The sequence below is a fragment of the Microchirus variegatus genome, assembly GCF_963457635.1.
Source record: "Microchirus variegatus genome assembly, chromosome: 3".
NCBI lineage: Eukaryota > Metazoa > Chordata > Actinopteri > Pleuronectiformes > Soleidae > Microchirus > Microchirus variegatus.
The window spans coordinates 17,542,053-17,559,042 of NC_139804.1; the positions used below are offsets into that span (position 1 = coordinate 17,542,053).

The 16,990-nt window shown below is 39.0% G+C and overlaps 1 protein-coding gene across 1 annotated transcript in view; it reads right to left on the minus strand.

Moving 5' to 3' along the window:
- lrrc75a (leucine rich repeat containing 75A) overlaps positions 1-16,990 on the minus strand; it is a gene marked incomplete at both ends in the record, with an annotated part of 51,539 nt that overhangs the window by 29,400 nt on the left and 5,149 nt on the right. The window contains one exon of the mRNA XM_083886006.1: positions 3,778-3,906. Coding sequence (XP_083742132.1) covers positions 3,778-3,906 — 129 coding nt within the window. The remainder of the gene's footprint in view (positions 1-3,777; positions 3,907-16,990) is intronic.

Below are 16,990 nucleotides of genomic sequence, written 5' to 3' on the forward strand. Positions count from 1 at the left end.
TCAATGATTAATGTTATTTAACTTATTTTTTTGATTAATCAATTTGTTATTTGGTCTATCAAATGTCAGAAAATACAGAAAAATGCTGATTAGTTTTTACCAAACCTCGAAATGATGATGCTGTTTTATCTCTGTTAACACTCAAACTAGTGAATTGATCGTCAAAATAGCTGCAGATAAATGTAGCCCTGCCACTCTGCATAGATGCAGTAAGTGAACAATTGATTGTGTAAAAGCCAATCTGAAACAATGCCCTTTGCAAATCACTTTTTCTTTTTTTAAATGCAAGACATAAATGTTACAACCAGTAAATCAAATCACAACCACAATATGTCAGCAACTAGATATTTTACCCAAATCGTTGAGCCGTTGTTCACAGCACACTGTGGAGTCACAGTGTAGGCTGACTGTGTGTGCTGGATGAATCCTGAGAATCCTAAATACCGCTTTCAAGCTCCTGCACATCATCTCACTGCTGTTTCTTAGCCACAGGGAGGCGTGTCCTAAGCCGCAGGTGTTGCCGTCATTATTTTTATGTGAGACTTCCCGTTTGGCATTTTGGGTCAGAAGCTTTGTGAGGCTTTAACGCAGCAGTCACGACAGACAATGGCGCTTCAAGAAAACAGGTATCATGTGTGTGCAGTCAGGGGTTGCTATGACAGCAGTTTGTTTGAGAGAGGCTTACGGCTTTTAATGGAACAGAAATGTTTTGATCATCAGCCAGCAAACAAGACGGGAATGTGGATGCGTTAGTGCCGTATAAACGTTTATCCTCTTACAAGGAATAAGGAAACACGCTGTGACAAAAAGTCTTAAATTTGAAGAAGCCAGCAAAACGTCACTACTATTAGATCAGCTAGCGAACAGATATCACTTCACCACCACATTAATTTACACCCGGTTATTAACATGCATCTCAGGCCTCCCCCCTTCTTCTGCAGAGACTTCCAGCAGCAGACTAAAGTGTGTGCCGTCATATCCACAACAATGTTAGCAATGTATGGCTCCTCTTTGCTTTTTGACCACTGAGACACTTTGACAGTTTTGTCGCTGCTTTCACACACAGTGTTCATTTTACCTGCAAATTTGAATTAAGTTTTAGTTTTAGTTATAGTCTTTTGACTAAAATATCATTTAGTTTGAGTGATGAGTGTTTTAGTCATATCCTAGACATGTTTTAGTTTTGGTCTCGTTAAAGTCGACTAAATTTAATGGGTTTAGTTTGTATTATTTAAATGTTTTTCTATCCTGCTATCTATTAATATGTTATTATTAAGGTTTGAATTTGCAACACAGATATAACAGTTTTGATATGAAACACTTTCATTATTTGTCATAATGAAATCAAAATGTAAATTTTCTTCTTGTTACATGTTTGTTTCAAAAATGGAAACTTGGGCTTATAATCTTCAGCAGGTAGCAACTGGTATTTTTATTTAAAATCCAAAATTAGCAGCGTTGGTGGTTTGTTTCAGTTTGATCTACATTTTAAATTTAACGACAGAAGATTTCTGGATGACTCGCCTCCAAATGAGGCTTCAGGTTGGTTGTGTTTTTTCCTTGTCCTTGTTTTATCCTTGTCTCTGCATGGTTTACATCATCGTACGTGAAATTCAACTCTATGTCGTCATTTCTGCTGCTTTCCTCGTACATCCTTTACCGTGTTGATATCCAGGTTGATTAAAACTAACCGCCATACCTTGCAAAGAGATTAGTCAGATTGAATCTATTATTATTCTTGGTTCGTCACGCCCTAATATCTAGTTTTCATTTGTTGATAAAAGTGTCACGATACTGTTAAGAAAGCAACTGGCTCTGTTCACAGATGATACTGTATTGTCATTATAGCACAAGTATTGTCATTATAGTTCGCCTAAGACTTTTGCAGAGTGTTGTATATGTTTAACTGATGCATTACACAAACTGCACTAATGCTTAGCTGATTTGAGGGAAAAAAAACAAGGTATGCCATCCGTCGACTATGCGTTAGAGATTGAGTTTATCAGAGGAAAAGCAGTACATTTCATGTCCAGAAAATAAAAGCAAACAGTGATGAAATGTGTCAGAAATAATGAAGGGAGAGGAACCAGAGAAACAACACCTCTCTTTCTCTCTATCTCCCTCTCTCCTGTTATTTTTACTCTCAGCACGGAACAACACCCCGTCTGGTCGTTTTTTTCCCTTCCACTCATTACTTTTCAGCTTCTCTCTGCTCACCGTTCATGAACTGTACACAGAACCATCATCTTCCATTAGCTTCAACATGTGTGATGGGAGTCAGTCATTGTGGAGTGTTGTTCATCAACGACTGCATGTCTCAGCTGCTGTCGTGCAGTGAGCACAAACCAAACAAACAAATGTAACAATGATAGAGCTTTGGTCGAAATCTTGGAGTTAAAATGTACCATATATTTATTTTCCTAATGCGGATGACAGTTAGAATGCTTGACTTGAAATGCGTTAAAGGGATAGTTCAGGTTTCTTACAAGTGTGGTTGTATGAGGTACTGACACAGTCGACACACGCCGTCGTAGGTGGCGCTGTATTTCTAGCTAGTGCATACTGAATCAGTTTACATCTATCTATAAAGCAAGTTGTGTCTGTCTGTGACGGGCATATCTCGCTGACCGTTAGTTCGTTTTTGGAAAGATTTTGGATATGGATTGAGCATGGCCCGGTGGTGTGCATCCTTGATGTTCACGTTTTTTGGAGTAATTTTAATTTCGCTGATTTATCATGCTACATCAGGCAGGGGCACTAGCGCTATCAGTCCTTTTCCAACCTTCTTCTTTACTATAATACAGGCAGAGAAAACATTACTGAAAGAAATTATTGCAGATGGCTCATGTAACTGAATCAACTAAAGAGGAAGAAACTGATTTACTAATCAGGAAGATATAATTGATCAGTTTGTCACAGTCTCATTCAAAAGCTGCATCATGTTTGTCCTTAAATAAAAGTTTACAAACTTATAATCATAATTTTCATTGTTGACAGAATGATCTGTATGTGCATCTACTTTTGCAGATTACTTTAAATTAAACAAATGCAGCCTGCATCTCTGCTCTCACAGGAAATACTTCAAATTAAGAGAGCAAGATGGTGTTTCACGAGGTCGTGCCGAGGTCAGGAGAAAATGTAGTTAGACTCACATCACTCACACATATATTAGTATAATTAGTTTATCACCCACAAAAAGTATCAACTGAGGCAGGAAGACAGACGTCATCCACAGCTCTAGAAACTAAACAGTGTGACTGCTCCTCAAATTAAGATTATTTTTCACAGTAAATAGATTAAAATTAGCTTAGTGCAGGTTTAAAACTGCCATTTTCCACATCTAGTAAGGAAACAGCATTTGAACAGAATGCACTATAAATGCACATCAGCCCTTTTAAGTCCTCTCTTAATCTGCATCACTCCGTCCTCCATCCATTTTTCATCCAGCATGGCTTCTGTCACGCTTTCTTCCCCACTCTCCCTCAGTGACAACAAACCAGAGTCACTCCGGTTTCAGATTCAAAGTGAAGCACTAAGTATGGTGATAGTGAATGTTTTTTCAGATTTTTTTTTAGCAAATGTGCACTAAATGACATGACCCAACTAACTTAAGCTCAACACTATTTATATATCTAATTATCTAAAAATATCTATTTTTTTTATCCACAAACAGCCATTTAGTGGCGATGCCTTGGGTCGGCTCTGTACATGCGCACACTGTATTTATTTTATGTTTATTTGTTTTGATGCCAGGGTGTGTGAGAGAGTGTGTCCTACCGTTTTGGGGCAGTGGACATATCGCGCCAGGCTGATAATCAGGTCATGTGTGATGGGGTCAACCAGGTTTCTGAAGCTGGCGTAGCGGTACAGCACGTCATCCAGGGATGTTGACTCCATACCCAGGTCCTAAACACACATGCATGGACATTTACACTTTAAAAATCACTCATATAGGCAATCTGTATTCAATGGACTTTCATTAAAAATAACAAGAGAAAAACCACAGGAGAGAGCAAAAACAATTACAAGGCTAAATTGACCAGTGTCAATAAACCATAACTTAATGTATTTTTTAATGACACAATTACTTCTTACTACACATTCGCTCACGCACAGAGCAGAAGATATTTTCCATGCTGCTTTGTAAATTCGTCGACCTCCTCAAGCACTAAATTGAAAGCCTGTTGCACAGCTTCCCACTTTCTGACAGAATGTTCCCTTGCTGATGATTGAAAAATGGAAATCTGTCACATCTCGAGCGCCGCCAAATTCGACAAAGCATAAACCTGTTGGCAGAGCTTCATGCATGACCAGCAGCCTTGTTACATCTTCTACAAGTTAACAGGGACGACAAGGCCACTTTTCAAAACATACACAGACACAGTTAGAGGATTAGACCTGAGCAGAGAAAGTTAGTTTGTGAAATGAACAGTGTGGCCTTACATCTCATTGCTTGGATTGAAATTATATTCATTTGATTAATCATTTAGAGCATGTCTCCCAAACGTTTTACATTGGGTCCCACTTTTTAAATATGATGAAACATTGTGGCTAAATTCACAATATGAATCATGACAAGAACACATATATATAGCATTTCTAAATAAATGTTCTATGTATTCTAACAGTTGTACTGTTTGTTCGAAAAATATTTTTTTCCAATGACATGAAACACCCAGTAAATAGCAAAGGCATTGTTGAAATACACTAGAAGAAGAACAAATCATAATAATATTAACAATAATATTCAATAAGGAAATAAACCATAAAACTAATAATAACAGCACAAATAACTATATCAATTAATGATGATATACAAAAAAATATAATAATAATAATAACAATAATAAATAAAAATAAAAAAGGGTATAGATTCCGGTGTTATAATATATAGGGTTCAGCAGCCACTACAGATAGAGGTCAGATAAAGGAATTTGAACTTGTTTGTGTTGAAAACATGCACACGTTTAATACTTCATAACGGAGATCAAACAAAGCATTTCAATCAGGTTAATAGGATATTTGAATTCATTTCATCTCATCATTAATAATAAACACTGCATAGTCTTCTTCATTAATTATAAAAATGCACTGAGGCACACTATAACAAACACAGTGTGTGCATATTAGGTCCAGCTATGAGAACAATATGAACATTCAGAACATTGAAAATATATCCCTATGGTTTGTCATTTATCTGAATTGTTATCAAGCAGACAATTTGTCAAACCACATCAGATGCATTTTACTACCACTTCGCTAATAAAGCTGCAGAGTGCCAGTTAGGAGGGTTTTATTGGCAGAAACTGAATATACCACACAAACATAAAACTGTTTTACTGGCGGTTTTCATCACCTTAGAAAAAGCCTTTTATGTGCATTAAGCAAGAGCCTTGCTTTACAGAGGCCACCATCTTGCTCCATATTGTTGCTACAGCAGCCCCAAACGGACAAACCAGCCACAGTGTGCATTTTCTCTCTGTTTTGAAGCAGAAGCTGATTATGCAAACAAAGAAGAACAATATGGATGTGAATATTTGGGTGGCCCACGATTCGATTCCGATTCTTAGGCTCACGATTCGATTCAAAATCGATTCTCGATTCAACCGATTCGATTCATAGTACGATTCTCGAATGATTCTTGATTCAAAAATGTATACAATGTTACACAAACTGGTGTTTTGTGTGGTTTAAAAAAAAAAAAGTTTATGAATCGATTCAGAATCATGGCTGATTCATATCACGATACCTATGTGATTTTTCCCCCACCCCTAAAGAACAATATTTGTCTTGGTATGTGAAGGCTACCATATTTCCCTGAGTCCTTCGTTTGTTAGTAGTCTGCAGTTTCACCGTTAGATGTCATGAATTCTTATACTCTGGAATTAGTATGGTATAGTATTGCATCCCAGTCTGATGTACGAAAGAAAAGTACAGCACACAAATTGGGTGAAACACTCAGAATCATGTATTGTTATAGCAGAGGTACTCAGAGGTGTACTGCAGATATAAATCTTGTGTAAAAGGCTGGACAGAAGGTATAAATGTACGTGGTGATCCATCATGAGCCAAATCACAACCCGTTCAGCCGTATTTCAGTTGAGGAGGTACTAATGTAACGTAAAACAACGTGCCTGATACCAAAGTGTAGAAGAGTAGTCGAGTTGAGCAGAGCTGAAACTTTATAATGGAAAAGCGCCATATGTTGTGTTCACAGAAAACATTTTAAAAAAGACAGAAAAATATTGCATTGGTAAAATTCTGTTTCCGTGTTGATCAATCCATCTTTAATCAATATCATCGGACTCCCAAAGAAATTGGTTTGTTTGTTTAGAAAAGCCTCCTTGGTGAGCCAGAGAAGCTGCTGTCTTCCTTCTCACCGCTGCATGTGATAGCGCTGGATAAACAGCATGATGTCAGGTTTGCTGTTCTTGGAAATTGTTCTGACTGTGAGAGAATAGGAAAGGTCACAGGCTCCCTCGGAAGCATTAATGTGCTTATTTCAGGGTAATCTAGCAATTATGAGAAATCATGACATTTTGTCCTCCCTCAAACAAAATGCAATGCATTCATCCTCTCAGGGCCAACGTGTGGTCAGAGAGAGTCCAGGCAATATGCCACATTCAATATTGACATTTCTACAATCTATTTGGCAATTTTTGCTTGATGTTGGCACAAATGGAAAAAAATGGGTCACTTAAGCATTAAGGCTTAGGGGACAATGTGAGAAGTGAACCTCTTATTTATTATTTTTTTGTTTTCATAATCATGCTGACGGTCCGGTGCCGCTTTTTCAATGTGTACATTGTAACATTTTTTTCTGCTCCTGCTGGTTTGATCCATCAGTGTTTTAACTGTGTTTGGTGAACATAAGAATGGTTTATATGAGCCTTTAGCTGAGTTTCTGACTCAGGTTTATTGTGGTCGTAGTGTGCCGGGCTCGCAACAACAATGACGTCATATCCTGTGTCGGAGCGGACGTGTGAGCTCCAAAAGGTGTCGCGGCGCCAGAGCGCACACCTCTGAATTTTTGTAACTTTGTCACCGACTCTTCATTTTCAATGGAAGACTGGCCAAGCAGGTCCGCTTGTAGCATTTGTATGACTTTCCGGTTGGAGAGAACCAAGATATTCATGGAAGGAGATTGCTACAACGATACATAAAGACGATGGTTTTTGCCATAAGACGTGAAAAGAAAAGAGGGATCGCTTTGCTTAGGGCAAAAAACGAGCCCAAAGAAAGAGTGGTGACTCAGGGGGAAAAGGACTCCCGGTGATTCTGGTGGAGCTGCGATGTTTGTCCCAATACGTGAAACCCGGAGAGACTGACAGTAATTTTGAGACCAATGTACTACTGTTGCTAGGCAGCGGAGATTATCCTGCAGCACAAGTTGAATATTTTGGTTGGACGCCCCCTATCGTTGCAGCGAATACTGCAACGAACAATGCGCTGAGCATGAACACCTCCGTGCATGCTTGTAGGTCGAGCGTGAGCATAAACAAGGCTTTAGTCTCCAGGATACAAATGTCAGACGATGTAATGTCCTCTGAAGTCATGGAAACCAGACTCTCTGTCTCTGGTGTGTGTGTGTGTGTGTGTGTGTGTGTGTGTGTGTGTGTGTGTGTGTGTGTGTGTGTGTGTGTGTGTGTGTGTGTGTGTGTGTGTGTGAGCGCTAAGGGAGGGATGTAAGTGCATATTTATACTGTCTGGACATATATTTATATAATTTTGTATGTTTGGGATTGTACATTTTAGGTTTGAAAGGCAGATGAGAGAGAGGGGGGGGGGGGGAGAGAAGCTTCGACCCCAACAGAAAGGTATGAGTCACAGATGTTGTCATGCCATTTAGTGTTCTCTGCATGAGGGGGGGGGCAGTAAATTATAGCAGAAACAAACACAAACACACACCAATCAGCTGTTGCATTTCCAGATGAGAGTGATATTAATAAAGGAGATAATCCAAGCAATGTGGTTCTTACAAAGCATACATAAACAAATAAAAGACCAATGAAAATAAATTGTCTTTCAGCCAGTGAAACAGCTTTTTCCTGAGCAAAAATCACACTGCTCCTTTAATTGCACAACACATGTGGCCGACTCCAATTAACAACGACGGCAAATAACGCACCATGTGCAGGATCTGTCACTCTCCAATTCACAAATGAACATATGCCATTAACTGAAAGCATCACAAATAGCATGGCTGTAACACAAATAACTATTGAGACTAGACAGAGCATCAGGAGCCCACTGGCCTTTTCTACAAGAGAGATAAACTCCTTTTTTTAGGTGGGAGAAATTTGGAGATGTGGTGTGAGAGAGTGTGCCTCACACTCACTGCATGAGAGTTGGCAGCCCTATAATGAGCATTGTGTGAACTCAGCATACTACACTACGGGTCAAAAGTTTTGGCTCACAGAAACGTCCTTATTTTTGAAGGAAAAGCACTTTTCTACGACTTTCTACGACTATTCTAGCTGCAAACGTCTGGTTTTTAATGGAATATGTACATAGGTGTATAGAGGCCCATTTCACCATCTCTCCAGTGTTCTAATGGTACATTGTGTTTGCTAATCACGTTAGAAGGTTATTGGATGATTAGAAAACCCTTGAAAACCCTTGTGCAATGATGTTAGCACAGCTGACAACAGTTTTGCTGCTTCTTTGACGAAAGCAAAGTTTGAAGGGCAAAATTATTATTTGGAATAATCTTGTCAATGTATTGACTATATTTTCTATTCATTTTGCAACTCTTTTGATGAATAAAAGTGTGACTTTTAATGGAAAAGACAAAAAAAAAGTATAGGTGACCCCAAACTTTTGACCGGTAGTGTACCCCTTTAAGACCATTATTGCATTATTCATATGTCCATCTCTAGGAAGTTGATGATGACGTACTTGCATTATTTAGAAGGGCAACTTGAGTAAAACCCCTATTCTGAGGCTAACTCTGCCCAATGCCAAGAAGTGGCCTGAGAGCTGAGTTAGGTAGAGGAGAGAGGTAGTGAATCTGATATCGAGTGTGAGATGCTCAGTTAGACAAGGCTCTCAGTCACTCACACCTTCCTTCAAGCGATGGAGAGAGAATAATGATAAAGAGACAGCAGTGTTTCTAAAAGGGGAAGCAGTCTGGGACAACAAGCTTCACACTGATTAGACAAGAGAGTGACAAAATTGTACACAAGAAATTCAAGCTTGAAAACGCTAATGGCAACATTTGAATGCAGTGGCTGGTGTTTGACCAGAGAGAGACAGAAGATATGCTGATTTTCGTTTATCGGCTTATTACTTTTAAATTCACTAAACTATGAAGATTTGCACCTGGATCAACAAATAGCATTAGTAGTACTAGTACAAGATGTAGAGTTGTTAATGGTCTGTATTTATAGTTATATAGCTCTTGTCTACTCTCGATGATCACTCAAAGCTGCCACAGATTTGCCTTTCACCCATTCACACACTGGAGCAAATTGGGGTAAAGTGTCTTGCCCAAAGACACACAGACGAGCAGAGCTGGGAATCAAACCCACAGTTGAAAGAACACTCACTCTGCCACTATGCAACTATCGCTCAATTATAACTTCTCCCTTTTACTTTTACTTCTAAAACTAAAGTACATTTTACATTGGAAAACTATCTTTGAGACTTTTACTCAAATAATATGGTAAAAGTTCTTCAACTTCTATCAAATAATTTTCTTTTAACAAACTGTACTTGTACTTTTACTCAAGTATCCTGTTTAGGTACAAGACTGTACATATACACTGGTTTACACCTAAAACAAGTGCTTTTGGGTTTAGTTACACAGCCAAATTGCACAAATTCCTCTGCAAAAAAGCAATACGTCATTAACAGTGCGCACTCATGAAATATGCATGACTGGGACCAAATAAAAATGCACTGTGTGCTCCTTGAGAAGAGAATAGAGTGTTGCGTGCATATACGCATGCACAGACAACCATTGATGCTACGAAAACAACAGTGCGTGCTTTTGTTTCATTAGAAAGCATCACCAACACTAATTAGAAGCAGTCAACATCAAAGCTGTGCCCTGAACTCAGACAAATATGGAACAAAGACGGAGCTGGAGACACTGATAACACAATAGAGTGCAGGCTCTTTGATAAAAAGAAATGACAAGTGGTACAGAAGAACCCATATATAAAGCTGAGAGTGACCTTTATTAAAGACATTGTCATCCACTTATGCTATCATGGAGGTTATTACATCATACATGAATAAGAATTAGTCCTAATTTGTTTACATAAACAGAGAGCCACATCCATGTTGCAGGGTACGACTAAAGTAAAAAGTGCTTTGTGTCGCGTAATCAGCCAGTTATTACAAATTACACTTTTTTGTTCTTGGTAAATGTTTCTATGTCACTAAATGTTACTTTTGTCCTCCAAAAGTTTATTTAAAAAAAATATTTGACATTGAAACTGGCATAAACAGACATGCATGGCATAAAATCTGATTGTTTTACCCAATAATATTTCTACAATATCTTATTTATCAACTATATTTAAGTTCCCAATCGTCAATTTTGAAAGATTCCAGTTTACTCCCAATAATCTTAATGAAAAGTTTACTCCCGTTAATCCTCATGGAAAGTTTACAATTTAGAAAAATTCACAGAATTTTGTAACCCAAATCGACCAAGAGAGTTATCCTGTCAAAGCTCCAAAATTTACTCAAAGTCCCCCACATAGGAAGTAGCATATTTTTATTTTTTTTAAAAAGTAGTTCATTGTTAATTTTTAACACCTTAAGTTTGTGTTGAAGGGCCCACGGTTGGTGTAGTGGTTAGCGCTCTCGCCTTTGCAGCCTTTCAATCCCCGTTTGGAACAAGGGCCTGGGTGTTTGTGCGTGGGTTTTCCCCGGGTTCTCCGGCTTCCTCCCACAGTCCAAAAACATGCAGATTTGGGGATTAGGTGAATTGACCATAGGTGTGAGAGTGTGAGTGAATGGTTGTTTGTCTCTGTCTGGGCCCTGTGATGGACTGGCGAACTGTCCAGGGTGTACTCCACCTATCGCCCTATGTCAGCTGAGATAGGGCGATTTCAATTCCCGTCTATTTTGGAGATGTGTTGCGAGTGTCTAAAATGGGGGGTTTTGTTCCTTCTGCCTCTTTAATGAGAACCTCCGGTGGAGGATGAAGCAGTAGATAATGGATGGATGTTTGTGTCAAAGCGCATGACGTAAGGTCATCATGCATGAGGACCAAAAATCTTCAACAGCAGCAACTATTGATTAAAGGAAGCTTCAGTGTTAAAATATTATAATGGTGACCACAACAGTGTCATTATGTGACGAAACACTGGTCACATGCTGTAGGATGACTTAAGGGTCTCGTGTCTGTTTACTGCAGACTGCTGAGGAAAACCACTGGGGGTAAATGGAGGTTTCCATGGACACTGCTGGTAATCGTTTAGTGATCAGCTTGGAGGCAGCCCAGAAGGAAGTGGTAAGGAGAGGATAGCTTTGGTTTCAAAGTTAATTTACAGGCTGTGATTAAGAAGGTGGCTTGTCCATAAGCTCTTAAAAAAAACTCCTGTGACATCAATCATGGTCTGATTAGTACCAGTTCTCAAGGCATTGTGAAAGGAAAACCAAAAAGGAAAACCTGGTAAATAGCAAAAAATGACTTTGATCTTTTCAACGCAATCACTGTCTGTCATTACTACCACTTTCCATAATTTCCTTGATTTTTATGTCTCTTCAAATAGTCTCTTCTAATGGTCTTCTAATGTCTCCTCTGATCATTCACAACCTCTTCTAGCACATCTTCCTTGTCACTGCTCTATTCATCCTCAGTAATTGCCTCCATATAATTCATCATGTGGTCTGGCCATCATGTACCGTTCTGCCAGAGAACAAACTTTCCAGAATATGAAGGCAAACATGACTGATGGTTATGTCACTGCAGCTTGTCCATTAGTGTCTTTATGACCCAACATGAAAATGTGTTAGCTTCACAGCGTTCGTGCCCTCAGGAAGGAGCGAGCAAAAACATGAACTGTTGTGTTGTTTTCATCCCTTCAGCCGCTCCAGCTTCTGATCATCATTCATTCTGAGAAATCACAGCGTATTTCTCCACATTGACTCTGACCAAGTTGAGGCGCCATCGTGCTTGAGAATATGTAATTAAGCTCCACAAACAGGTCAGAGAAGTTTGACGTCATTCTACTGTCCGATATATCAAAGCTAAACCACATGTGCTGCTGTTTTTAACCATCATTTCACCTTTTCTCTTTTACTGATACTGTAGCACAAAGTAATGCTGCTTAAAGGAAAACTATGCAGTATTTTTTACCCTAATTAACAGCTTCAGAGTCATAGTGGTGGTTCAATGGCTTGTTGCGGGGAGATTGGAAGCTGTCTTAACTCTTGCAGAAAACCAGCCTGCATGAGATCTGGGCCGCCAATCTGGAGCCCTCAGAATCAAGAGGTTGCGAAAAAGATATATTGCTTTACCACACACATACCCTAGCCAGGTACCAGGTATAAAATGAAACCGAGGGCCGTGATTTACCCGCAGGCCATTATGGCTGAGACATCAAATAAGAAATGACTGTCTGACTGAGTGAGGTGCCACACGAGTAAACATGAGACTGTTTTTTCTTCCTGAATGGCAAGAATTGAATGCAGAAACATGCAAAACAGATGCTAACCGACATGGATATGGCTCGATGGCTTGGATTCACCGGCTCCATTGAAAACTAATGCACATGGCCAGGAGAAGGGAAGAGAATGTGGAGCATCAGTGGTTAGTTTTTACAACAGAGGATAAAGAGGTAGAAAATTGATGGATGTTTACGATGGTGCCGTAAAAACATATACTCCGAAACTGTATTGGGAGCTCCACAGAGAAAAGGGTGAAAAAGCGACCAGATTTTCAAAGTTCCAACACGGTTAGCTTCATCACATGGTAGAGTTGACATGCTGACAGTGAAACAGTGAAATATTATAAAGTTACAAAACATTGACAAAAGCTGATTCCTAATGGTGGAAAAGATGTTATTTGCTAACAGATCAGTAGTACAACATCACAAACTTCACTTTCAAGTCAGAAAATTCCATCTAACATAAAGTGGTAAACATATTTTTAAGGCAGCCAACCATTCCCAAATGTAATAGTGCTGGGGCCCAACTTTGGAATCTGAAAATCCTCTAAGGTCCAAACCCAAACCTTAAATCACGAATCTGAGACGAGGATCAGAAATGCCAAAATGTATTATTGTTTTCATTTGAACATGGGATACAAAGATAGAATGCAGATTGATAACCACTCCACATATCTTTCAACAAATGTATGTTGTTGTTACAGCTGGACTCTGAAAAGGTTTAGCTTCAAAACAAAGTGCTCATTCTCAGAGTGAATAATTATGCATCCTGTGTGCTGACATTGGCTACTTCAACATAAAATATTGCGATATATCTTACCTGCTATACTAGCTCAGATAAAAGAAAAACAACACATCATTTAAATGCCATGGCTTTGTTTTATTCCTTATAAGTATTTCTTTAAATGTATCAAACGTATTTCGCAGCAATTTAAAACGTTCATGGGGTTTGGTGTTCATGACTGGTCGGAGCAAGGGCTTTTTTCTGCATGGAGTTTGCATGTTCTCCATGTTCTCTGGGTTCTCCGGTTTCCTCCCACAGTCCAAAAACATGCAGTATAGGGATTAGGTAAATTGGACACTAAATTGACCATAGGTGTGACAGTGAGAGTGAATTGTTGTATGCAAGCCTCATTATGGAGGATAAAGTGGCAGAAGATGGATGTTTGGATGGATGAATAAGAGAGAAATGGAGAAAATCATGAAAAGCTTGTCAATTCTGCCAAACCGCAATTGTGAAAGCTGTCCTTTTTGTATCGATTGTCCAAATATTGAATTCATTTTATTGGCATTGTAAATAAACACTGTCTATCCAGCTTTAGCCCTGTAACATCATCCTCTGACCAGCACACACAGTGTGAGCCCCATACTGTTTTGTGTTGTTGTGTCTTCACCTAAACACAGTGGAAACAGTGATTCCCCTCTGGGGCTAACAATGGCTTCAGATGAAGCAGCAGCAGCATTAACACTGTTGAAGGGAGGGGTTTCCTTCATCCTCCGGCCTGTTTGCTTTGCTCCACTGTTTACTTTTCTTAATGGATTAACAACCTAAATGGATTTGATCATAAAACCGTAAATAGCAACAGAAAGAAACTGCTGGAAATCTCTAAAATGTCAAACAAGCAGTGTGTGTGTGTGTGTGTGTGTGTGTGTGTAACCAGAGGCTCTGTTCACTATGAATGAGTCATAGGGGGATAAACGGTAAACAACGGCAGCATATGGAACTTGTGCAGTGTTGTCATGAAAGATAATCTCTTATAAACCAGTTACTTCTTCAACACAAGTTTCTTTCCCTCTCACCACAACAATACACATCTTGATTTTACATCATTTCACTTCTGTTAGACTTAGGCAGGTTATGACCCAATCATTTTTTATGTCACTATTGTCTTGACAAAAATAACCGCAAGATAAAAGCAACTCAATTGAGCCACGGTGTTGTTGTGATATATGTAAAAAGTTAAAAAAATATGTGGAAATTGAGAGAGACATTTGTATTCATACTCTAAATTTTGATTGTACGAATTTCATTAATTTCTGTTAGTGAATTAACAAAAAAAATCTCACCAAAAACAAAAACAAAAACAACTTCCTGTGTTTTTTGGGGGGGGAGGGGGGGTGTAACAACTGTGATAAGTACTTGTATAAATATAAATATTAAATATTTCTGGCAATGCAGATAGGATAAACATATTTTTCAAGCATTCTAAAGTGAAAAACCAGAATCTTAAAACTCACATAGAGCAGTCCTATCACACATTATATGTTAGTTATGGAGGTCTACTTACATACATCAACTTGTTTTTATGGTCAAAAACCTCCTAGTTGCTGTAAATGAGCCGAAATCTCTCCTCACTGAAGCTCTTGTCAGTCGCGCTGTTTCAGACTGAAATCTCACTCCCAGAAGACAGAACTGTGTTGTGATTGGCCAGCCAACGAGGGCTACCTGGAAATGATGTAATCAGCACACCAGCTCTCAGAAGCACAGCTCCCCCTCTGGAATGGTGGATGCACTGCTACTCATTATCAAAACATTTTAACAATGTTTAAAACTTATTGCCGTGTATACTAAAATTACACAAAAAAAGGATCCACACCAGATTGTGCCATCATTCCCGCTGCAGCAGCTACAGCACTCAGACCCTGCAAACATCTTGATGGACAGAAAGGGGCTACAAATCATGGCCACCAGAGCAGCAGAGCCTGGATCAGCATCACGGCACTGGTCAGCCCGCAAGACAGGACTTCTCATGTTCAGTCATACGGGAAGAGAAGCAGTCGGCCATACGGTCAGTCAGTGTGGTCAGTCTCAGTCTGGCCTCTGTGTGTGGATTAGTGATGACAGACATCAGCTGGAGAGGATACAATAACAGAGGGAGGAAAAAGGCGAGCGCATCAGAAATGCAAGGGGTGTTTCACTAAGACCAGATGAGACTCTGGGACCCTGCAGAATACTAATTATAATACTATCAAATCACAGATGCAAAGTGCTATGTGGTGGTGGAGCAGAGGCTACCATTGCTGCCTTTGTGTGTAGAGTTTGCATGTTCTCCCAGAGTGTGCGTGGGTTTTCGTCAGGTAAGTATTATTGACAACTAGTAGACTGCAGACTGCAACAAACGGAGAACTCCCAAACACAACAGGGATCTCCAGTGGCCTTCACGTACCAGAAAGAGAGTAAACACTCTTTCACTCTAACCTCTCTCTTCTTTTCATTTTCATAGCTTCTACTTCAAAATGTGAAACCCACACTTTTTTTCTGCTCAGGTTTGCTGTGAAAGGGTGGTGCAAACCCCTTGCCTAAAGTACATATAAAAGGCTAATCCTAAGGCTAAGCAAGCCAAGCTATTTTTATTTTAAAGCTATTTTTCACCTGTACAAACACACTGATAGGTAGTATATTACATTTCAGCTAGTTTTTATGTTTTAAAACATCAACATGCCAATTTGTGCCAAATTTGTACTTCACACTTCATACTTTGAAGTTTAAAGAAAGCCATTAAAACAGTCTTTGAATTTAAACATACCTTTTGTGTTGATTCTACATTCATTCCACCATTTTATAGAAATATCCGTTATAAGCTTCAGGTTTATTTTCGTGATTAATATCAGAAAATTGTGCAATTAATTTATTATAATTTTTTACTCAATTGACAGCCCTAGTTTTACACATTCCACATTAATCCTTCATTCTTCAATCACAGTGTATTTCTCCACATTCTGACCCAGTTGCAGTGGATCAGGCTTAGGGAAAATGTCATTTAGCTCCACAAACAGCAGCAAGAAAAAAATCCTGCACAGGTCAGAGAATTTTGACCTCATTCAACTGCCTGATAGATCAAAGCTATACTACATGTGCTGCTGTTTGCACCATCATTGCACATTCTCTCTTCTACTGATGCTGTAACACAAAGTAATGCTGCATAGGTTGATGTGGGTGGAGCAAACTTTCTTCATATGCATGGTAATCCTCTGCTTCAAATTGTGAAACACACATATTGAAGGCTAAACGTAAGCTAATTTTCGCCTACAGAAACACTTTTAGCGGTTTTGTATTCCATTTCTGCCAATAAACCCTCCTAAATGTTACATACTAGACCTTTAAATAAAAAAGTAAGTAACAACACAATGGGACAGATTATGGAGAAGAGATTCTATAGGGGATTGAAAGCAAAGACAAGTAATGGATGATGGATCCAAAAGCCATCTGCCAGAAAACACCATTAACAACCAATCAATGTCACAAAAAGTTTGTCAACCTGCATAATTACCATTTTATATTTTTACAAACCATCAACAGCTTATCATGTCTCCCCATATGTGCTTCACCTGCTAAATCATCCCCGTTTTAGTGTTCCCACGTC